This window comes from Nicotiana tabacum, chromosome 15 (genome assembly GCF_000715075.1).
Source record: "Nicotiana tabacum cultivar K326 chromosome 15, ASM71507v2, whole genome shotgun sequence".
Classification (NCBI taxonomy): domain Eukaryota; kingdom Viridiplantae; phylum Streptophyta; class Magnoliopsida; order Solanales; family Solanaceae; genus Nicotiana; species Nicotiana tabacum.
This window is the reverse complement of record NC_134094.1, coordinates 117,771,279-117,796,130: the sequence shown is the minus strand read 5'-3', so window position 1 is coordinate 117,796,130 and position 24,852 is coordinate 117,771,279. Positions and strand designations below refer to the sequence as shown.

The 24,852-nt window shown below is 36.7% G+C and overlaps 2 protein-coding genes across 5 annotated transcripts; one reads left to right on the top strand and one right to left on the bottom strand.

Moving 5' to 3' along the window:
- Positions 1-10,776: 10,776 nt before the first annotated feature.
- LOC142169816 (uncharacterized) lies at positions 10,777-11,544 on the bottom strand. The gene has a single exon (XM_075231737.1). The coding sequence runs from the start codon at positions 11,542-11,544 to the stop codon at positions 10,777-10,779; it is 768 nt and encodes a 255-aa protein (XP_075087838.1).
- A 1,183-nt stretch (positions 11,545-12,727) lies between these two features.
- LOC107781400 (ubiquitin-like protein ATG12) lies at positions 12,728-16,765 on the top strand. Of its 4 annotated transcripts, none has more exons than XM_016602097.2 (5): positions 12,728-12,885; positions 13,004-13,062; positions 15,430-15,498; positions 15,626-15,688; positions 16,654-16,765. In XM_016602097.2, exons 1-5 carry the CDS (start codon positions 12,864-12,866, stop codon positions 16,666-16,668), a joined length of 228 nt encoding a protein of 75 aa, XP_016457583.1. In that variant the 5' UTR covers positions 12,728-12,863; the 3' UTR covers positions 16,669-16,765. The 4 variants fall into 4 exon arrangements, with proteins under 4 accessions (XP_016457583.1, XP_016457582.1, XP_075087248.1 ...); XM_016602096.2 differs by having other exon boundaries at positions 16,394-16,765; XM_075231147.1 differs by having other exon boundaries at positions 15,626-15,705.
- Positions 16,766-24,852: the final 8,087 nt, after the last annotated feature.

Genomic DNA, 24,852 nt, shown 5'->3' with positions numbered 1-24,852 from the left:
AATGACTTCAAATTTTTTACACGAGTCTTAAATGACATAATGGAGTTGTTCCAATTTACGAAATCTAAATCCGACCTCGATATCACCCAATCGACTCACGATCAAATTTATGAATATTATAAAACTTCAACTTTTCCAATTTTCGCAAAATGCGCTGAATTGTCCTACGGACTTCCAAATCTAAATCCGGACATATGCCTAAGTTTGAAATCACCATACGAAGCTATTGAATCATTAAAACTCCATTCTAGAGTCGTTTGCTCAAAAGTCAAACTCCGGTCAACTCTTTTCATTTAAGCTTCAAAAATAAGAATTGTTCTTTCAATTTAATTCTGAATCTTCCGAAAACCAAACTCGACCGCACACGTGCGTTATAATATGCATTACGAAGCTGCTCGAGATCTTAAACCGCTGAACGGGATGCTAATTCTCAAAACGGCAAGTTGGGTCGTTACAGCTTCACATTTTAGCATGAGGTCATGCTATTTGCATGCAACAACTCTTGTGCGAATCAGGCCCACAAGTTATTATAAAGTCTCCCCATTACAATAAGCTTTTGGTCAGGAGCCAAATATTTCCCATCTTAGAATATTTGGATGTGCGGTGTATGTTCCAATTGCTCCACCACAACGCACAAAGATGGGTCCCCAAAGAAGATTGGGGATATATGTTAGGTATGAATCTCCTTCTATTATAAAATATTTGGAAATTACAACAAGCTTTGTTGTTTTCCATTTCAATGAATCAGTATACCCAACATTAAGGGGAGAGAATAAGTAGTTGGAAAAAGAGATAGATTGGAATGCATTATCACTATCTCATTTAGATTCTCAAACAAATCAATGTGAACATGAGGTTCAAAAGATAATTTATTTGTAAAATATTACAAAATCAACTTCCAGATGCATTCACTAACCTACCAAGGATGACTAAGTCACGTATTCCAGCTGCTAATGCTCCTATTCAAATTGATGTCCCAACTAGACAATATATAAATGCAAATGATTCTAAACCACGCTTGAAACGTGGTAGATCAATCGGTTCCAAAGATAAAATCCCCGAAAGAAAAAAGGATCAAATGATCTAGGGGATCATAATATGGAGGCAAATACTCAAAAATATCCATGTGACATAACAAATTATCAGACCTCAGAGGAGGCCTAGGTACCTGATAATAATAAGAATGAAGAGATTTTAATAAATTATGTCTCTACAGGGAAAAGGTGGAACCAAAATAACATTATTGTCGACAACATTTTTTCTTATAATGTTGATGTTGAAATAATGCAACAAGATAAGCATCTTGAACCAAGATCTCTCGATGAATGTAGATAGAGAAACGATTGTCCAAAATGGAAAGATGCTATCCAGACAGAATTAACTTCACTTGAAAAACGTGAAGTATTCGGACATATAGTTCGAACACCTGAAGGAATAAAGCTAGTGGGATACAAATGGGTTTTTGTGCGAAAACGAAATGATGAAAATGAAGTCGGTAGATATAAAGCACGACTTGTGGCACAAAATTTTTTGAAAGGCCTGGCATTGATTATATGTAGACATATTCTCCTGTGGTGGATGCAATCACCTTCAGGTATCTTATAAATCTAGCAGTCCATGAAAAACTTGATATGCGTCTAATGGATGTTATCACAACCTATTTGTATGGCACATTAGATAAGAAAATTTATATGAAAATCCCTGAAGGGTTTAAAGTGCCTGAAGCTTAAAAAGGTTTACGGGAAACTTGTTCAATAAAGCTTCAAAAATCCTTATATTGATTGAAACAACCAGGGCGAATGTGGTATAATCGCTTGAGTGAATACTTGCTGAAAGAAGGGTAGAATGATCTAGTTTGTCCTTGTGTCTTTATAAAAAGGTATGGATCTGAATTTGTTATAATCGATGTGTATGTTGATGATCTAAATAGCATTAGAACTCTTGGGGAACTTCCAAAAGCAATAGAATGTTTGAAGAAAGTATTTGAAATGAAAGATCTTGGAAAGATAAAATTTGTCTTGGTCTAAAAATTGAGTATATGAAAGATGAAATTTTTGTCCATCAATCAACTTATACCGAAAAGATCCTAAAACATTTTTGTATGGATAAAGCACATTCATTGAGTACCCCGATGGTTGTGAGATCATTCGATATAAATAAAGATCCATTCCGACCTCATGAAAATGATGAAGAGCTTCTTGGTGATGAAACTCCATATCTTAGTGCAATTGGGACACAAATGTATCTTGCAAATAATACTCGACCAAATATAATTTTTGCAGTAAGTTTATTAGCAAGATTTAGTTCCTTTCCAATAACAAGACACTGGAATGGTGTTAAGCATATTTTCATATACTTCCGAGGGACTATTTATATAAGATTATTTTATTCTTATGAATCTGATTCACAAATAATTGGTTATGCAGATGTAGGTTATTTGTCTGATCCGCATAAAGCCCGATCTCAAACAAGCTATCTATTTACTTTTGGAGGTATAGCTATTTCATGGCGTTCAACAAAATAAACTTTAGCTGCTACATCTTCCAATATTGCATAGATAATAGCTATTCATGAAGCTAGTCGAGAATGTGTATGGTTGAGATCAGTGACTCAACACATTCAACGATTGTGTGGTCTTTCTTTAAAGACGAAGATTCCAACGATATTGTATGAAGATAATGATACTTGCATAACTCAACTAAAAGGAAGATATATCAAAGGAGACAGAACAAAGCATAGTTCACCAAAGTTCTTTTTCACGCATGATCTTTAACAAAATGGTGAGATAGATGTTCAACAAATCCGCTCAAATGATAATCTAGCAGATTTATTCACTAAGGCATTACCAACATCACCATTTGAGAAGCTGAGATGTAAGATTGGAATTCATCGTCTCCGAGATATCAAATAAAGTTTTCATCAGGGGGGGTATAATACGCATTGTACTCTTTTTTCCTTAATCAAGTTTTTTTCCCAATTGTATTTTTCTGGTAAGGTTTTTAATGAGGTAGCACTCAATGCGCATTATAAGATGTATGTACTCTTTTTTCTTCACTAGGCTTTTTCTCACCAGGTTTTTCCTAGTAAGTTTTAACGAAGCACATTATCTATGGACATCCAAGGGGGAGTGTTATGAATATATTGAATTTGTAGATGTCCAACAACTCGTCCATGAACCATTTTGGATTGTACATGAATATGTTCACTCATTTAATATCTTGTAGCCTTCAAGTAAATTGTACACTATATATACGGTATTTCTGATTCTACAAAGGACATCAATAACATAGACTCGAATACAACTTGACAGAAGAAACGTTTCATCTATATTTCTTAGCTTGTATTTCTATAATTTTATAATACATGCATCTTTGTCCAAACCAATGTGAAAAACTGGTAATTTCCTATAATTTCTATTCATAAAATAAATTTTAATATCTAAATTTTCTTAAACCCTAATTATTTACCAACCACTTTCATTTAATTAAGACAAACAGGCTCTTAAACTTTGTTGAACTAATTTCAATCAACACCTTAATATAAAATTGGGCATGAGTATTTTCTTTTAACTGATAAATTAGAAAAAATAATAAAAGTGGTCGCTTATGTTTGAGGTATATATATATATATATATATATATACATACATACATATTCGAGCAATTTTGATCCTTTAAATTTATTAAAAGTGGACACTTTTGATATTTAACAAACACTGGCTCTTAGATTTAGTTGGAACATGTGAAAAAATAATTTAACTAGAAATACCAGAAAAGGATACAAAAAACTGCACTAGACATAAAAAAGCATACCAAAAATAACTATAATTTCACAAAACAAATGCATCAGACACTAGAAATAAACTAAAAATAGCAAAAACTAAAAAGTTGAACCTCTAAATCTGAGTTCTTAAATATTATTACATCTAATGTCTGAAGTTAAATATTGACGAAGATCAAAGTATTCACTTTTAACCAACTTAAAGGATAGAAATTGCTCAGAAATATATTTAAAAGACAACTTTAGACTCAATCCAAAACATAAGGACCGTTTTTGTCATTTTCTCGGGTAAATTACAAAAAAAATGGGTGGTCCAATTTTGGACCAGCATAGAAGCGCCTCTAAATAACTTCAAGAAAATCGTAAAATTCTCAGTTATGGCCTCTGATTCTCGTAAAGGTCTGATCACATGCTTCAATTTGGTCAAGCTTCCAACTATTCCACCCTTTGGCACAGTTCAACCTACTGGCCGTCTTGCTACCACCATGAACCTTGCTCTGCTCCGATACCAGTTGTCACAGGGCCAATTTTTCGTAAATGGCACTGCGCAGCAACAGCCTGACACTCGAGCTACTCAGCCTTTCTTCCCAGCAAGTTTGGCCTTACACCAACATAGGCAGCAAATATAGAGAGAACGCAATCAGATACAGGAAAATCCCAATCATTGTATTAATATGAAAATTTACAAAGAAAACCCTCACTTTGCTATGAACACAAGCCATTCACAGCCCACTTCATTTAGTCAAGATCACAAGTCAATCTTGCACACTAAGATTTTCCCAATGCCCAGCCTTGGCCCCTTTTTGAAACACTTAGAAACCCTCATGTTTCTCTCTCGTTTCCCACTTGGAAGGCTCACAACTGAACTCCCTCCTCTCTCTTCTTTCTTCACAAAATTCCTACCTAAATATACATATAGGGGCTGTCACTGGCAGATTTCAAAGGGCAACGTACAAAGGGGCAATTACATCATAGTGCTTATCCCAATCAAGCACTAAATAAGCACTTAGTCATATAATGGAGCACTTCCCACGAAATGGCCCCTCTTCAGCACTTAGCCATGTTTGGTGGAGCACTTCCCTGTTTGGTGGAGCACTTACCCACGAAATGGTCCCACCACCCACTTTAGCCCACTGTAACATGTCTTGCACACAACTTTGCTAAATCTGATCCTAACTTATAGTTGGCATCCCCAGCTACATAGGTCATTATCTCCACGAAATGATAGTAGATACAAGCACTAAACAGACATGGGTACAAGTTGTTACAAAAAGGTATCAGCCCATTACTTTGGCATGTTCACTGCATGTGCCCCTTCGATTTGGTCAGTTGTTGCACGCCCAAGGCAGGCATTGCACCCAGCCTTGGCTCATTTTAACATTTCTTCGTACTAATGCCTTGTCCGCAACATGCTGCCCATGATTTTGCCACACACGCCCGACGCCACTACTGCTCGCACATGCCTTGGCCGAGTTTCTACATTACCCATATCAATACTTGTTTCACCCATGCCATTGCTTGTTTGTTGCCTCACATAGCCTTGTCTTAGCTATTGAAAGTGTAACGACCCGACCGGTCGTTTAGAGTATTATAATCCCGTTCCCCATTTACTGCTCAAGTTATGCTTTACAGTTAATTTATGACTTACCGGGTTAGTTGGTTCGGGTCCGAAAGGATTTCGAAGTGAAATGAGATACTTAGTCTCATAATTAAAAACTTAAGTTGAAAAAGTTGACTGGATGTTGATTTATGTGTAAATGACCTCGGATTTGAATTATGATGATTCCAATAGCTCTGTATGGTGATTTTGGATTTAGGAGCGTGTCCGGAAAATTATTTGGAGGTCCGTATTGGAATTAGGCTTGAAATGGCAAAAGTTAAATTTTTGGGAAGTTGACCGGGGGTTGATTTTTTTATATCAGGGTCAGAATCCGATTCTAGAAATTTGAATAGGTCCGTTATGTCATTTATGACTTGTGTGCAAAATTTGAGGTCAATCGGACATAATTTGATAGGTTCCGGCGTCGTTTGTAAAACTTGGAAGTTTCAAAGTATATTAGGCTTGAATCTATGTGTGATTCGTATTTTTAGCGTTGTTTGATGTGATTTGAATACTCGGCTAAGTTTGTATGATATTTTAAGACTTGTTGGTATATTTAGTTGAGGTCTCAGGGGCCTCGGGTGAGTTTCGGGTGGCTGCTAACGGATCAAATTCGGACTTAGAAGAAAGCTGAAGTTTCTGCCTTCTGGTGCAATTGCACATGCGGAGCTTGGCTCGCAGGTGCGAGCTTGCAGAAGCTCTATGGGTATCGCAGGTGCACAAGGTCCGCAGAAGCGGATGAAAACTCGCAGAAGCGAGTCCGCAGAAGCGACTCAAAAGTCGCAGAAGTGGAGGTGAGGGGAGCTGGGCAAGACCGCAGAAGTGTGTACCGCAGAAGTGACTTAATGAGCCGCAGGTGCGAAAGCAATGGGCAGTGTACAAAATAGAAGGGTCCGATAAATTGTCATTTTTGACATTTCCAAAAGCGAGTGAGGCAATTTTTGAGCGAGAAATCACGACAAATCATGAGGTAAGTCACTTGTGATCATTTCTACTCTATAATATTGAATTATCATTATATAATCCGACTATATTACATGTTTTTGAGGTGTAAATCGTGGATTTGAACCTAGGGATTTGAAAAGAAGATTTGAGGATTTTGAGATCGAGTTGAGGTCGGATTTTGGTAAATTTGGTATGGTTAGACTCGTGGTTGAATGGGCTTTCGGATTTTGTAACTTTTGTCGAGTTCCGAGACGTGGGACCCATGAGCGATGTTTGAGCTAAATTTTGGATTTTGTTGGAAAATTTGTATTTTCATATGGAATTAATTCCTATAATTTTTATTGACTGAATCGGATTATTTGTGGCTAGATTCGAGGCGTTTGGAGGCCGATTCGCGAGGCAAAGGCATTGCAGAATAAAGAATTTCACGGTTTGAGCTAAGTAACAGTTCTAAATTTGGTCATGAGGGTATGAAACCCCGAATTATGTGTTATGTGATTGGTTTTGAGGTGACGCACATGCTAGGTGACGGGCGTGTGGGTGTGCAACGTAGGAATTGTGACTTGGTCAAATTCCATAGAACTGTGTAGTTGAATAATTTGTCGATATTCGTAAATTCTCTATGTGTTATAGAAAATTGAGATGGGAGACGGTGTCGGTCTCCGGTGGGTTGGTTTGAGCCGGGTGAGGCTAGGCTATTGGGCACTGACTTAGTTCAGGATACTTTGGAGAAGGTTAAATTGATTCAGGATCGGCTTTGCATGGCGCAGTCGAGACAAAAAAGTTATGCTGACAGGAAGGTCCGTGATGTTGCTTACATGGTTAGGGAGAAGGTTCTGCTTAATATTTCACCCATGAAAGGAGTGTTGAGGTTCGGGAAGAAGGACAAGTTGAGCCCTCGGTATATTGGGCCTTTTGAGATACTTAAGAAAATTGGAGAGGTGGCTTATGAACTTACTTTGCCACCTAATCTATCAGGTGTTCATCTAGTATTCCATGTATCCATGCTTTGAAAGTATGTCAGGGATCCGTCTCATATTCTGGATTTTAGTACAGTGCAGTTGGACGGTAATTTAACTTATGATGTAGAGCCGGTGGCTATTTTAGATCGGTAGGTTCGAAAGTTGAGGTCAAAGAACATAACATAAGTGAAGGTATAGTGGAGAGGCCATCCAATCGGAGAAGCTACTTGGGAGATTGAGCAGGAGATGCGGAGCAAATATCTACACCTATTTGAGACTCCAGGTATGATTCTAAACCCGTTTGAGGACGAATGTTTGTTTAAGAGGGGGAGAATGTAACGACTCGGCTGGTCGTTTTGAGTATTATAATCCCGTTTCCCCATTTACTGCTCAAGTTATACTTTACAGTTGTTTTATGACTTACCATATTAGTTGGTTTGGGTCCAGAAGAATTTCGGAGTGAAATGATACACTTAGTCTCATAATTGAAAACTTAAGTTGGAAAAGTTGACCTGATGTTGACTTATGTATAAATAACCTCGGATTTGAATTATGATGATTCCAATAGCTCCTTATGGTGATTTAGGACTTAGGAGCGTGTCCGAAAAATTATTTGGAGGTCCGTAGTGGAATTAGGCTTGAAATGGCGAATGTTGAATTTTTGAGAAGTTTGACCAAGGGGTTGACTTTTTTATATCGGGGCCAAAATTCGATTCTAGAAATTTGAATAGGCCTGTTATGTCATTTATGACTTGTGTGCAAAATTTGAGGTCAATCGGACGTGATTTGATAGGTTCCGGCGTCGTTTGTAGAAATTGGAAGTTTCAAAGTTCATTAGGCTTGAATCTATGTGTGATTCGTGTTTTTAGTGTTGTTTGATATGATTTGAAGACTTGACTAAGTTCGTATGTTGTTTTAGGACTTGTTGGTATATTTGGCTGAGGTCCCGGGGGCCTCGGGTGAGTTTCGAGTGGTTAACGGATTAAATTCGGACTTAGACGAAAGCTGAAGTTTCTGCCTTCTAGTGCAATCGCACCTGCGGAACTTGGCTCGCAGGTGGGAGCTTGAAGAAGTGCTATGGGCATCGTAGGTGCGCAAATTCCGCAGAAGCGAGTCCGCAGAAGCGACTCAAAAGTCGCAGAAGCGGAGGTGAGGGGAGCTGGGCAAGACCGCAGAAGCGTGTCCACAGATGCGAACAAAGCTCCGCACAAGCGTAATTATCCACAAAAGTGGCAGATTGGTCGCAGAAGCATGTACCGCAGAATCGTCTTAATGAGTCGCAGGTGCGAAAGCATTGGGCACTGTACAAAACAGAAGGGTCTAAGAAATTTTGTCATTTTTGACATTTGCAAAAGCGGGTGAGGCGATTTTTGAGCGAGAAATCACGGGAAATCTTGATGTAAGTCACTTGTGATCATTTCTACTCCATAATATTGAATTATCATCGTATAATCCGACTAGATTACATGTTTTTAGGTGTAAATCGGGGATTTGAACCTAGGGATTTGAAAAGAAGATTTGAGAATTTGGAGGTCGAGTTGAGGTCGGATTTTGGTACAATTAGTATGGTTCGACTCATGGTTGAATGAGCTTTAGGGTTTTGTAACTTTTGTCGGGTTCTGAGATGTGGGCCCCACTTGCAATATTTGAGCTAAATTTTGAATTTTGTTGGAAAATTTGTATTTTCATATGAAATTAATTCCTATAATTTTTATTGACTGAATCAGATTATTTGTGGGTAGATTCGAGGCGTTTGGAGGCCGATTCGCGAGGCAAAGGCATTGCAGAGTAAAGAATTTCACGGTTCGAGGTAAGTAACAATTCTAAATTTGATCCTGAGGGTATGAAACCCTGGATTATGTGTTATGTGATTGGTTTTGAGGTGACGCACATGCTAGGTGACGGGCATGTGGGCGTGCAACGTAGGAATTATGACTTGGTCAAATTCCATAGAACTGTGTAGTTGAATAATTTGTCGTTATTCGTAAATTCTCTACGTGTTAGAGAAAATTGAGCTAAGACTTGTATTAAAAATCATGCTTAGACATATGATGTTATTATTAGTACCCACTGGGGTCATTTCTGTGGTTGAATTATATGCTCAAATTGTAATTTCACACTCAATCATGTTCATTAATTTCATATCATATCTCAGTCTCTGTTGTTATTTATTGATACATCATATTATCATTTTTGGGCTGATTTTCATGACATCTTGAGCCCGAGAGAGTGGAGAGGTTGATGACTGAGTAAGGCCGAGGGCATAATTATGAGGATATTTTTGGGTTCGAGCTGCGCACCGCAGCATGTTTCATTGTTATATGTCATGATTGGCTTAATATAGCGCTTGGGCTGAAGGAGCCCCTCTGGAGTCTGTACACACCCCCAGTGAGCGCAGGTACCTACTGAGTGTGAGTGTCGAGTGCTGAGTGATTGAGAGGAATGAGTGACTGTGAGGAAAGAGTGATTATGAGGTTGGAGTGAATGGGAGGATTGAGTGACTGTTACTTTGAGAGGATGCATTGATTTCATTATTGCTGCATTTCAGCTATCATATATCACTGTTTTGGAAATTTCTAAAAGACATTATCTTCTGTTTCAGACGAAGTTGATATGAAATTATCGTGGAATTTAAAATGTTGAACTTAAGAGCATGCCCACCCTTTTGTGTTGAAAATCACTCTATTTGGACTTAGCTGTGAAGCTCGTCACTACTCTCAGTTCTTATTTATTATTGTTACTTACTGAGTTGGTTGTAGTCATACTACACCCTACACTTCGTGTGTAGATTCAGGTGATCCCGGACACAGTGGGGGTTGATTCTTTCACACAATTGATTATCCGGAGATTCAGAGGTAGCTGCTATGTTTCGCAGACCTTGTCTCTCCTTTCCTATCCATTTGTTTATTGTATTTGGTCTCAGATTATTATAGACCGTGTTTCCCAGACTTGTAATGCATAGATGCTCATGTACTCAGTGACACCAGGTTTTGGGAGTGTTTGTATTGGGATTTGCGAGATTTTTGGTATTATATTTAAACATCATGTTTTCAAACTTAAAGGAAATCGTAGGTTATTGATGTTGTCGGCTTGCCTAGTATTGAGATAGGCGCCATCACGACAGGTTAGGATTTTTGGGTCGTGACAAGTTGACTTTCCCATCATCCCGCGCAGTCGTGCTTTAGTTTAGCCCGAATTGCCCGTACCACTGACTTTGGCGCACATGCCGCCCCAACTTGCCCGCACTGCCTTATCAAGCCTTTGCCAAGCATGTCTTACATGTCTCACGACCTTGGCCAATACTTGTTCATATGACAATGTCTTGTCCATTGTCCACATGATCATTTTGCCTGTGCATAAGCCAATGGCAAGGTCATCACACCCAATCCTTGCCAGAGCCGCGCCAGGCCCGATGTCAAAGAGTTGGGGGCCCCTAACAAACCACCTGCACCCTTTGAAATCGATATCCTCATCGATCCCACTTAATTAATCAGCCCAATGGGTTGTTGGCATACAATGCCCTTGTTGCTCCATTCGCATCCACCACAATGGCTATTGCCTCTGCCACTTGTTCCTGTCTTTCCACAGCCAGCATAGAATTCACTCTAGCCTGCACCGGACAGTCCTTCTTTAAGTGCGGTCCACCACAAGTATAACATCCTTTGAATTTGCCGCTTCTTTCCTTGCCAATGGAAGTCTCCACCTGCCTCCTATTCTTGGCAAACCCAACATCTTCGGCAACTTGGCATTTCTCACTTTTCTTCCATTCATTTTCTTTGTCCTTCCTTCCGTCCGATTTTGAATGCGAAGACTCAGTGGGGTCATCACCTATATTGAGGTCAGCCAACGTATCTGCCGCCGCAATAGCAGTAGAGAGGTTTTGAACATTCTGCCTTCTCAACTCTAATTGCGCCCAACCCTTCAATCCGCTCATGAAGTAATGCAGCTTGTCTTCCTCTGCCATATTACTTACATTCAGCATCAAGGATGAGAATTCCTTGACATACTCCCTCACCGTGCCACTTTGTTTCAAGCGACGCAGTCCATCTCTTGCAACCCATGACGAGTTGGTTGGAAGGAATTGAGATTTTAACTCCTTCTTCATCATCTCCCAAGTTCCAATCTTGGGCAGTCCAACACTTTCCACTTCTATCACTCGTGTACGCCACCACACTTTTGCATCATTAGTCAAATACATAGGTGTGATGGTCACCTTTTCATCATCCGGCACACGAGCAGCCTGAAAATACTGCTCCATATCCCACAAAAATTTTCCAGTTCTTTGGCACTTCTTGCACCGCCATAAGCCTTTGTCTCCAGAATCCTCATGTTGGTGCGATCATGGCTTCTAGGGGCAGTGTTTTGTAATGCCCTTTGAAGTTGAACCACCTCCTCGCGAAGTTCTTCCTCGTCTTTGCGTACCAAGGCTATTTCTGCCAGCGTAGTTTCATGCCTCGCCGCACAATCTGCCTCCAAACGTGCCATTCTCGCAAGAACAGAAGAATCAGAACTTATTTCAAGAGCTTGCCCAACTAGTGCTTCCAACTGTTTCACCCTTTGGCGCACTAATTATTTACCAACCAATTTCAGTTAATTAAGACAAACAGTCTCTTAAACTTTGTTGAACTAATTTCAATCAACACCTTAATATAAAATTAGGCATGAGTATTTTCTTTTAACGGATAAATTAGAAAAAATAATAAAAGTGGTCGCTTATGTTTGAGGTAGAGCTATAATAGTTATATATATATATATATATATATATTCGAGCAATTTCGATCCTTTAAATTTATCAAAAGTGGACACTTTTGATATTTAACAAACTCTGGCTCTTAGATTTAATTGGAACATGTAAGAAAATAATTTAACTAGAAATACCAGAAAAGGACACAAAAAACTGCACTAGACATAAAAAAGCATACCAAAAATAACAAAAATTTCACAAAACAAATGCATCATACACTAGAAATAAACTAAAAATAGCAAAAACTAAAAAGTTGAACCTCTAAATGTGAGTTCTTAAATCTTATTACATCTAATGTCCGAAGTTAAATATTGACGAAGATCAAAGTATTCACTTTTAACCAACTTAGAGCCCGTTTGGACATAAGTTTTTTTTCACTTTTTTCGAATTTTTTTTACTTTTTTTCTAAATCAACGTTTGTCCATAAAATTTCTAATTTTTACTTGAAGATGAATTTTGGAATTTTTCAAAAATTTGAAAAACTCCAAAAAGCTATTTTTCAAAATTTTCACTTAGATCACTCACAAAAATTTAAAAACAACCTAAAATTATATTTATGTGCAAATATAACTCTAATTTTCAAATATCATTTTCGGTTGAAAAAAAAATTCACCTTTTTTTTTAGAATTTTACAATTCTTATGTCCAAACGCTCACTTAAACGATAGAAATTGCTCAGAAATATATTTAATAGACTAGTTTAGACTCAATCCAAAACATAAGGACCGTTTTTGTCATTTTCTCGGGTAAATTACAGAAAAACGGGTGGACCAATTTTGGACCGGCATAGAAGCACCTCTGAATAACTTCAAGAGAATCGTGAAATTCTCAGCTATGGCCTCCGATTCTCGTAAAGGTCTGATCACATGCTTCAATTTGGTCAAGCATCCTACTTTTTCCCAATTATTTTGCTCTTTAAATAGATTAATGCTTGTTGTTAATTATTTTTTCTGTTGATTTTGATGTTTATGTAGTGATTGTTCATTTAAGAGCGACTGGCGATGCCCCAATTCTTAAACAAGCCAAATTTAAGGTTTGGTTTTTTCATCTATTTTATGTATTTTTTATCAGATAAATTGCTGGTGTTAAAATTCTAGGCTGAGTTATTATCCAAAGCCCTAAATATATTTCCGCTTTACCGTTTTTCTAAATTACAGTTTCTCCTTTGACTATGCGTTTTTAAGATTCTTATTATATTTTTAACTTCTCCATCCGTCTCATTTGATGTGATGCTGTTTGACCGTGCACAAAATTTAAGAAAGAAAGAAATACTTTTGAAACTGGTGAGGTAAAACAAATCATAGAGAATTTTGTGGCTATTAATCATCTTATTAAGAGTAAAATGGAAAGTAATATTAAATTGTTATAGAAAGGTGTCATTTTCTTTTTGGAATAAACTAAAAAGTAAAGAATATCACATAAGTTGGAGTAGAGGGAGTATAAAATATTTTAGCAGCGCTCTAGTTTCTAAATATTTAAAGTTTATTTAAAAAGAAGAATTGATGTCTGAATTTATGCTTGAAATTTGATGTGTTAGACATCGGTACATAGAATCTTGGCGGTCTTTTTAAGGATGGACGGAGTATAAAATTTTGAGTGATTGCCTCTTTTATTCCTATGGAATCTTCACTGACGCCTATCCAGCCCCTTGTGTGATGAAAAGAAGAAAGAGAGAAGATAAATTAATATATGGTTGAGCACCTTTTGTAGGGATGTTTAATGAAAATTGTTTCCTTGTGTAATTGATTTCATGTATTCCTGTTTATTTCAGTGTTGATCATGCATCGTTTATCAATGAGTATTCAATTTGCATCAGTCACTCTATGGGTTTTAAGAGAAATTTCTGCTAATGGTTAAAATGAAATGAAAATTAGAGCTGTTTGGAAATGAGAATGCACCTTTCGAACTTTGTCCAGTTTTACAGCGCAGATGATAGATGAAAAGAGACTTAGAATGCAAGTCAAAATTTGTATGAATCAATTAATTAACTATGCCTAAATTCGGAATTAGTTGGAGTCAACTGTATAAATCCTTAGTATCAATTCTCCTTTATTAAGGAGATAATGCCTTGGTGGGTGTGCCCGAATGAATTCTGTATCTAGAGGATTCTTCATTTAGACTTTTACGCTAACCATTAACCTACAGCAAGTCTTCTCGTTTTTTCAGATCTTGGGAGCGACTATGCTTTGTGGAGCTCACCTAGTTAAACTGATCCCCACGCTCCCACCCCCTCCCCACCCCAAAAAAAGAAAGAAAAAAGAGAAGGAGATGTCAGTGAGAATGAAAGGGTAGTTCTGTGCTGCTGTAAATTAGGAATGTATGGCTCGTATGGCTATCCTTACAGGTAGAGTGGATAGAGGGGCAAATCGGGCAAATTAGGATTCTAATAGTGTTCCTGAGGAGAGTCTGAGAGGGTCACACAATTTTTGCCACCATCCTTCAAGCTTTCATACACTATAGTGATTATCCTTGGGCTTTCTATCCTTTCTCTTAAGCTATAGTGTTGTAGGTCGTGGAGATTGCTTACTAGGGATAGGTGCACTCTCTGCAGCAGTTAGACATGGTTGGGAACCGACTGGCAAGGGAGCTAGTGTAAAATATTTTGAATGACAAGTTAGGTTATAAAACAACCCTTGGGTATAATACCAGCATAAATGGAGCGGTTGGTCATCTCTCAGTATTCAGTAGTACCACTGGTGCTAGCCTGATGGAGCTGCTTATAAGTGGGGCTGTTGCTTTACTTTATAAATGGAGCTTTCATAAAGGAGCTGTTGGTTTCTCTTGGTAAAAGTAATACCGGTAGTAGCTTGTGAAGGGTGTGACCACAAGGTGCTCTGGTTAGTTTCAATAGATCAAACACGGAGTGGTACTAATAAAAGCAGATGTTTCCCTTTGCAACCAGCACAAGGAACAAAGAGGGCCCACTTATCCAGGAGAAGCACCTGATTCTGCAGGAGTATGTTGTTAGAGAAGTCCTTTTCTTCAGGGAGCCTGAGAAATAATAGGGTAGTTGAGATTATTCCATGTGGTGTCAGTTGAAATTTGATTTGAGCAAGCTTGGCACTAATTCTGCACTCTCTTTATTGTCATATTTGCCCAATGGAATAGTATACTACTCCATTTGTCCCAATTTGTTTGGCACCATTTGACTAGACGCGGAGTTTAAGATATATAGTTTCTAAATGTCATTTACTTTCTTGTCTGGAGCCAGCCTTCAGATCTCTCCTACTTTAGTTTTAGAAGAATTCCCTTATAGGATTAATGTTATTGTAGCCAATTGAAGATGGAAAAAGCTCTACTTCCTAGATTTTAAATGGGTTCTTTGTTTTATTATTATCAGTCAGTATTTTCCCTATCATGCTTCATCTAATCATCAAATTATATATAAACATCAACATAGATTGCAGGTACTGACAAATTCATCAAAGTAATAGATTTTCTGCGCCGCCAACTTCATAGGGAGACATTGGTATGCCCTTTGTTTTGATTGAAATTCTAAAGTACAGAGGAAAGAATTGCTCTCAAAGTTTTGAAATTCTAAAGTACAGATACTGTACATTATAGTTGTGATTACTGATATAACCTTTCCTCTCTAGTTTGTGTATGTTAACAGTGCCTTCTCACCAAATCCAGATGAGTTGGTAATTGACCTGTACAATGTAAGTTTCCTGTACATGTAAGTTTTCATATAATTATTTCAAGATCAATGTTTTTTGATTAATTTCCTTTGGTGATCGTCATTTTACTTTCATTTGAAAATTTTGTTTTCTCCCTCCAGAACACTTATGTGATCCTTTTCTTCTCATAGCTTACAGAAATTTTTGGCTTATAACAACAACAATTATTATTATCATTATCATCATTATTATTATTATCATTATCATTATCATTATCATTATGACCATTTTGTGAGCTTCAAAAATTCAAACTCACATGACAACATGAATTTTTAAGTATTTTGTATGAACTAAAGTATGGACCAAACATCTTCAACCACCACTCAATTTCTAGGCAGTCAAACAGCCCGATATTTCATTCTTTTAAATGCACTTAGATGCTGTATGCCTCGAGTTCTTTTTGCTATTGGAAGTCAAACATATGTTAGCAACTGAACGTCATACATGAGCTCTTGATGCTTTTCTGGGCGATCTCTAGAAGATTATATGTTTCTTTCTGAGTTTTTCCTAATTTTCCTCCCCTCTTTTTCTCTCCCTGTTGGTGTCAAAATCTCTGTATTGGTAAAATTGGCTATTCACTGTTTGTTGAGCAGCTATCTGAACTTGATTAGCCTGTCAACTCGTGCATTTAGAGCTTATTATTGAACTTGATTAGCCTGTCACTGTTTCTATTCTCTTGCATTGCAGAACTTCGGTTTTGATGGGAAGTTGGTGGTTAATTATGCATGCTCCATGGCGTGGGGCTGAGAACTCTTGGTTGTTCGCACTACATTGTTTCAAAGCTCCATACTTAGTAAATACATTTAGTAGTAGAATAGAACCCTGGCATCAACTATGAGTTAAATTGTTCTTCAGTAGATTGTTCAGTATTGAGTTACGATTTATAGAATGATGCTTGCCAATTCTGCTTCAGTAATTCTTTGATAAACTATTCTGTCTATACTCAGGCAGGAAACGGTTAGCGCTTTTGCTGTCCCTCTTTGTCCACCATCCCCTGAAGCGTAGAGTTGAATATCTGACATATTGGTGTGAAAACTTTAAGATCCCTTTCTGCTCCCACCATGGTGACAGTTTCTGTAAAGTTAGCAATCCTCTCTATTCATTTGTATCTAGAATTCTAGTTGTTACTAACTTGCATCTCTATTTAGGGGTTCGACTGCCCCTCCAGGTTTGCACCCTCCCCAGAAACGTTTTACATATTATCTGTGTCTTTTATGAAAACAAGCTACAGTTTATGATGGAGAGAATGCTTGAAACAAGGACCATATGTACTTCTGTTGTACTTGCTTATTGAGTTGAATGAACTGATTGTGCTCTTACTAGCTTCTGCGGAAATTAAGTGAGGCGAATCAGATGGTACTTTGGAGGGTGAAATATTGAAGGGTGATAGCAGAGAATACAACTTAATAATAGCAAGGAAGTCCAAAAGTCCGTTCGATCAATAAATGGCAGGGCAGCCCGGTGCACTAAGCTCCCGTTATGCGCGGAGTTCGGGGAAAGGTCGGACCACTAGGGTTTATTGACGCAACTTTACCCTATATTTTTGTAAGAGCTTATTTTCACGGCTCGAACTAACTTAACCAATTTCCGCAAGAGGTTGTTTCCATCATATCTTGCATTTGAATGATTCCCTTGCTCAAGAATACCTGTAAATTGCTCCCTCATTGCTAGATAAAGCTACCAATGTACACCAATCAAACAAAGCTAAAATAATCAGGCCTAATAAATTTGAATAGCGTTTTAATTTGATATCCTTTTGGAATGCAGTGGCTATTACAATTGCTCTTTCTTCCTCGTTGAAAGAAATTTTCTGGTTAAGTGTACCCCTTAAAGATGAAAAAGAAAGTATTACACACTTGCTCTTTCAGCAAGCAGTCTAACTTCAAAATCTTTAACATTTGCAAGGAAATAAATAAAAACACATCACTCCGTTATGATTTGCTACTATTTGTACTACTATTATTCGTATGTTTGTTCTTTTTTTTTTAAAAAAAAATACAAGTTAGGGAGGGGAATTAATCCTCTGAATGGATGGATAAAAGGATTCATTTTGTCACATTGTAACTATTTTGAGATTGACACAATCGATTGAAAGAGAAGTATGTGAAATTACATTTAAATTGTAATATCTCAATAGATAGAGCATACTAGACTAATGTATGCAACTAATAAATCTTTTCCCTATTTTTGAGAATCTGGGGAAGAAAATAGGGATAATCACTTAGAATCTATTAGCATTCATTACACAGAGTGAATTTGGCAGTTCCTTGGTTGGAATGAAGAGCAGAACATTAGATTTAGGGGTGGCAAAACGGACGGAGCGGGTCGGATATGGGCGGGTAAAAAACGAGTAATGCAAAAAAACGAATAAATTACCCGACCCAACCCAACCCATATTTAATACGGACAAAAAAACGGGTTAACCGGCGGATAATGTGGATGTCCATATTATACATGACTTTTTGAATATACTTTTGGAGAATTTTTAATCTCCCAAATTTGAGTAACTCCCAATTTGAGGCTTTACAAATATATAAGTTAAACGCATTGGTTATCCATTTTCTAAGCGGATAATATGGTTCTTATCCATATTTGACCCGTTTTTAAAATGTTCATATCCAATCTATTTTTTAATGGATAATATGGATGAATAACTGATTTCTTTTAACCATTTTGCCACCACTAATTAGGTTCAATAATGAGGCACTAGTTGCCATATCTTTCACTGTTGACAGCCTTTGTTGAAGGGCAATTGCTGCAGTCCACAAATTCCTTTTCCAATAGCTTGCCATGCATTTTAGCAACTTGAAGGACATATACTAAGTTCTTTTATCTTGGGTTTTCTAGTTGTCATTCTGTCATCTTTTAGACTTATCCCTTTCTCACTTTCTCCAACCATGTGCCCTTAGGACCACTTAACTCAATGTACCCCTTGCCTTCTAAGCTGCAAGTTTCTGTGATGGTAATTCATTGGTAATTAGCATTTTATAATTTTTATTACAGTAATGGTGAAAAAAAAAAGAGTGAAAGCTGAACTCCTTTTCGACAGGCTTTAGTTGAAATCTGCACTAATCAACGACGACAACAACAAGTTCAGTGCAATCCCACATAGTGGATTTGAGGAGAGTAATGTGTACACATGCCTTACCTTTATCTCGTTGAGATATAGAGGTTATTTCCAATAGACCCTCGGCGCATTGATCATTATTTTTAACTTTGAATTAGTTTACAACAAGTATAGCAATAACGAGAATAGTCATGGAGGATACTGCAGATGTATTTAAAATGGTACACACTTTGTGCCATTTTAGCTTATCAAGTTATGAGGAAATATTTTTGAAAAATTAAAACAAGAAAATATGAAGAGAATACTGAACTTACTCTAGTTTAAAGTGTTGGAACCAAAATACTTTAGAGATGAACACCATCATCTCTTACCCAATATATATCATATCAAATCATCGAGAATAAAACTAGATGCGGAAGCGTACCTGAATCTATGAAAACGAATGAAACTTGTTGTCTTGTTTTTAGCAGTCTTCCAAACCAACACGTAAGGCGTTCTCTTCTTTCCAACGATGGAATGCTAGAAAGAAAACTCTACATCTGATTTGGGGACCATTAACCCATTTAATAGGTGCACAAGTTTATGTATTTTTAATTTAGCCCATCATTAAACTAGAAATAACATTCGGGTATCTATACATAAGACCCCATACTTTGTAAGGTGTCCTTTTGGCCCTTTTAACTTTAAACCATAGTAGATCACTTTAATTTAGGCCAACCTTATAGTGATAGTAACCAACACACTATTATTCTTAATACAATATATGTGCAAGTCCATAAATTCTAACAATCTCCCACTTGGACTATACACACACACAAAAACACACACACACACACACACACACACACATATACCTTTGTAATTTTATATCACCTTATGAGCTCAAAATATTTGCTATCACAATATGAAATACCTCAAAACAATCTCATCCATTGATCATGCCAATATTGGACCAGGGCGGCTTTTGTTACATTTATCGCAACTAAACCTTCCTTGATCATGAATACTAACATAACCAAATGACATAGATCAAGTATGGATGTGTAGCATGGAAATTATATGCAATGTGATCTAAGTCTGCATATTTCAAACTGGTCCAACTGAAAAATAAGTCAAAGTGAAAAATAAATTGGATACTTTATTTTTGCAGAAATAACCTCAAATATCCTTAAACTGAAATTCATTACCTGAAACCTTAAACTGAAACCAAATCGTGTCCATAAAGAACATTTAAGAGGTTACAAACTCCTACTGAAACTAAATATTCTTAAATGACATGACACCCATAGAGCAATATGCTCATAAAAACCTTGGGTGGTAGCCCCTTAGTAAATGGATCCACAACCATGGAGTTTGTACCAATATGTTCTATAAACACCTAATCACTTTGAACTCTTTCTTTAACAACCATAAACTTTATGTCAACGTGCTTTGACTTTTTACCGAACTCCTGTCGTTACTGGAATACAAGACTACTAACTTATTGTCACAAAGTAACTCAAGTGTGCTTTCAACTTTAACCATAAACTTGCAGCCAATGACAAAATTCTGCAGTCATGTTCCATAATCATATGCTACATAATATGTTATATATTAACTGCCATGGTGAAAAGAGCTATGAGTGTTTGTTTAACACTCTTCCTTATATAGCTCATCAACCAAGTATGTCATATTATATCAACATCTAGTGAAGTCGATATCCAAATACCTGATTATCTTTAACTTTTTCGACATCCTTTATGTGAGCATAAAATATTTGTTCTCTGTAATTACCTTTTGAATCTTTAAGATGCTTTCAAAAGATAAGTTTATAAATTGTTTAAATATCTGCCCAACATCCCTAAATTAAATGAGATATTCAGACGCATACAAAGCCGATCATACCTCACACAATAAAAAAATATATTACTCCCACTAAACTTGTGGTATACACAATAATTAACAAGATTTATCTCGAAACCAAATGAGGCAATAATTTGATGAAATTAGCAATACTATTAATGAGACACTTTCTTAAGTCCATAGATAATTTTCTTTATTGAAATTTATTCTTGAGATTGTAGAGTTTGTTCTTTGAGAACTACTTCTTGAAAAACGGGTTGAATGATATTGTCTTTGATCCGAATTTGCTTCTTGAATAATGTCAGGTATAGAAAGTTGTTCCTGAGCATTGACAATCACAACTAGAGGAATATCAATATGTTCCTCCTCAAAGACAAAGTCCTTAACTCTCTCTCCCCTCGCAAACTTAACATCCTCAAAGAATCTCATATTGTTGAAAAAAGTAGCCTTAGTAGTGAGATAAAAATTCTGAAAAATTGAGGGGATAGAAAATATTATTGGACAGAAGTCTCTTAATTCTCTTTTAGAGATATGATCTAATCTCTCGTGCCATAAAGAAGCTGTCTATTGGATGATTAATTTACTCTTATTACAGTTATATTAACATGCAAGGTTCATTGAACGAAGCAATCATATCAAGTAAGTATGTATTATTGTAACCTGATAAAGAATCGGGACCAACCAATTTTGAATTATGAAAGAGACTATTTTTTTTTTATATATTTCCAAATAAATAAAAACAATCAAACTTGTCTAATATAGAAACAGAAATCAAATCCTATCAAAGAAATGGTGCAACATAAGTCTCGTTCAAATTTAAATAAAACCGGTTTGTAACAATAATCTAAAGGTTTCAATTGCTTCGAATTCCACCAACTTGCCATTACCATCGTAGATGTATCTTTCACCATCATCGGGCTTTCGATAGTTTAGGAAACCCTGCACAGACACAGTGATGTGAATTGTTATACCAGAATCTATCCACCATCTGTGTCTTAGTACCAAATTAAAATTAACCTTAAAACAAATAAAATTAAGGGGTGTACCTTTCTTTGCACGCCATGCATGATAGTTGGTACAATCCATATTCTTATGACCTTCAGCTTTACAAAAGAAACAACCATCTGCAGTTGGTTCCTGATGCTGTTTCTTTTGTGTTGCTATATCCGCAGCTTCTTTAGGGGTCGTTTGGTATGAGGTATAAGTATATATAGTGCTGGTATAAAATTTTAATACCACCTTAATACATTATTTGGTTAGCAAACCTGGTATAAGTTATCCCGGGATTAAAATTAGTACCGGGATAACTTATACCTTGTAGGGATGGGCAATTAGTGCCAGGATAACTTATACATTTTTCTTAGAAATTATGCAATTATCATTTTTAATACAACATACCAAACAGTGGATAAAAAATAATACCAGAATAACTAATCTCAGCATAACTAATCCCAGCATAACTTATCCCAGCATAAGCCGTATTCATACCAAACGACCCCATATTCTTTCTCTTCTTGTCCTTAGGCACAACGGCCAAGTGAGCACTTTCTATCTTTTCATGCTTCAGTCTATCCTCTTCTTGAACACAGTGTGAGATGAGCTCATTTAGAGACCAAGTCTCTTTCAATTAGAGCTCACCTTAAACTGGCTAAACTATGGTGGAAGAGATATAAAAAGCAAATGCACTAGCAAGTCCTCAGAGTGGTCCAACTTAAGTACTTTCAACTTAGAAGCAAAATGAGACATTTGCATAATGTACTCCCTGATGTTACAGTTACCTTGATACTTCATTGAAATCAGACTTGTCAAGAGTGTACCAATCTCATCCTTTTCACTCTTGACAAATACTTTTTCAATTTCAGTCATAAATTCCTTAGCCGTCTTTACCTTGTTGGACATAGTGCCCCTGAATATTTCTGGAATGGCTTTCTTCATGATCATCATTTACATGTGATTTGATCTCTCCCACCTTTCCATCTCTCTCTTTTCATTAGAGGTACTCTTATCTGTATGAGGTGGTGGAGAATCAACCCTTAACGCAAGGTTGAGATCCATGACTCCGAGAACTATGTTGAGATTCTCTTGTCATGACTTGAAGTTAGTGCCATTTAACATAGGAATTGAATTGATGTTGGCAGTTATATTTGCAGGAGTAATTTTAGCTGAATCAAAGAACAACAACTAACGTAATAAGCTCACATAATACATAAAATCAAAATCAAAATAAATTTGAATAAAGATAAACCCCATCTCAAGGTACTGAGCACTCCATTAATATTTCATCTTTGGACAAAATATTAACTTGTAAGTGGTATCTTGGTGTAGTAATCAAATGCTGATAATAAAGAACATGTCAAATAATAAATCTTCCTTTGGGCCGATTTATTATTCACACCTAAAACTAAATAATTATCACACATTTATTACCACAAGATGCATATATAATTTTGTTAAACATTGTACTTCCTTTGGGTCGATCAATATTTACATAGGTTATATATACACAACCTTTTATATTTCAAACAAATAGATCTCCACGAGAGAGGTCACTTTAGCGACATCAAGCTTTGATTTTATTTATCTCAAAATATATACAAACTTTTTCATATTCAACTTTAAATTCTCCAAAAACAGTGATATATACATCTTAAATTATGGTGGGCTCCAAAATGAATTAACCACAAAGAAGAACTGCCTGCACTTAAAAAACGATGAATCTAAAAAATTAATTCACCTGAATTAAAAATTCACTCAATGAGCTAAACTTTTCTAGCAGTAAGTATGCCACAAAACGGCTCTAAAACCCCAAACCCAAAATAACTGAATGGTAGCTCTCAATTAAATTTCATAAACTGTAAGTCCGCCAAAGAGAAACAGTGAAATCCTACTATACCTCAAAAAAGCCCTAAATAGGATGTTGTCATGCAGTTGACTTAGAGGCAAAAACCTTCACCTTCAAAATAAGTCACGAACACCGTTATGGCACCGCAATTCTGGTGTATTAACTTATTTGAATTCTTAAAGCATATCTCAATACAATAGATTATATAATCTAAAAATTGCTAAATGACAACAACTTCAAAAGCCGTATCGAAACCGTGAGTTAGAAAACCCACATCTGCCATCGCCACAAAATTTCATAGTTTATAATTCTTATTTATGATTTTAAATAAAATTGTGTGTATCTCAATGATTTAACTATGATACAGGCTCTGTAATACAATCTCCAAAAGTGAAGATTGAATCAAGAAACCTAAAGAGCAAAATTGGAAGAATTGCTCTTGAACAATCACTCGAAGAACTGGAAAGTATTGAGAGAGAGAGAGATAGAGAGAGAAATATTATTGATCAATACTAGTGAAAATCACGTGTACAATTGGGAGGATTTCAACTGATATAGGCGAGGGAATCTGGGGAGGAAAAGTTAGTTACAACTAACTCTAGGAATCCATGTGCCCCTCACGTGACTGTCTAACAGATTTAACTAACTCAGCTGCTACTGTTGTAACTGCAAATGCGAAAATGAAAGCTACAATGAAATGTAATCCCAATTACAAATGAATCATAACAACTACCCTCTCCTTCAAATAATTCTTGTCCTCAAGGATTGAAATGGGGAAATCGAAGTTGGAAGTCATGTAGATCCTCCCAAGTGTTGTCCTCTAGTCTTGTGTTGAGCCATTTGACAAGTATTTGAGTAGTTGCACGCCCATGTTTTGGAACTAGGTGTCTATCCAAAATAGCTTCAGGGGCCATCAAAACATAACCATGTTCAGTATGAACAATAGGTAGAACTGGTGAAACAAGGTGGTTACCAATCTTCTTCTTGAGCTGGGACATGTGGAAGGTAGGATGAATTTTTGAATGAGCTCGTAAGGCTAGTGTGTAGGCAACATCTCCAACTTTGTGAGTGATCTGGAATGACCAATGGAACTTAGCAGAAAGATTTTAAAAAGAGTGATCCTTCAAGGAAAGCTGCCTATAAAATTGTAATTTAACATATACCCAATCCCCAACTGCATAGGTTATGTTAGTTCTGCCTTTATCTGCATGAGCCTTCATTTTATTTTGAGCTTTGAGCAGGTGAGCCTTCATAGCTCTCAGAGTAGCCTCTCTTGCTTGTAAGCTTCTGTCCACAGCCTCTATCTGAGAGTCGAAGGGCATGTAAGGGAGTAGAGATGGAGGTGGCTGGCCATATACAATCTCATAAGGAGTCATTTTTGTGGCAGAGTGATAA

Excerpts from the sequence above, each read along its gene's own strand:
- LOC142169816 (XM_075231737.1), bottom strand. The coding sequence starts at position 11,544 with ATGGAGCAGTATTTTCAGGCTGCTCGTGTGCCGGATGATGAAAAGGTG.
- LOC107781400 (XM_016602095.2), top strand. The coding sequence starts at position 12,864 with ATGGCCTCCGATTCTCGTAAAG. Across the intron at positions 13,063-15,429 it reads TTAAACAAGCCAAATTTAAG|ATTGCAGGTACTGACAAATT; the intron begins GTTTGGTTTTTT and ends ACATCAACATAG. Across the intron at positions 15,499-15,625 it reads AACTTCATAGGGAGACATTG|TTTGTGTATGTTAACAGTGC; the intron begins GTATGCCCTTTG and ends TTTCCTCTCTAG.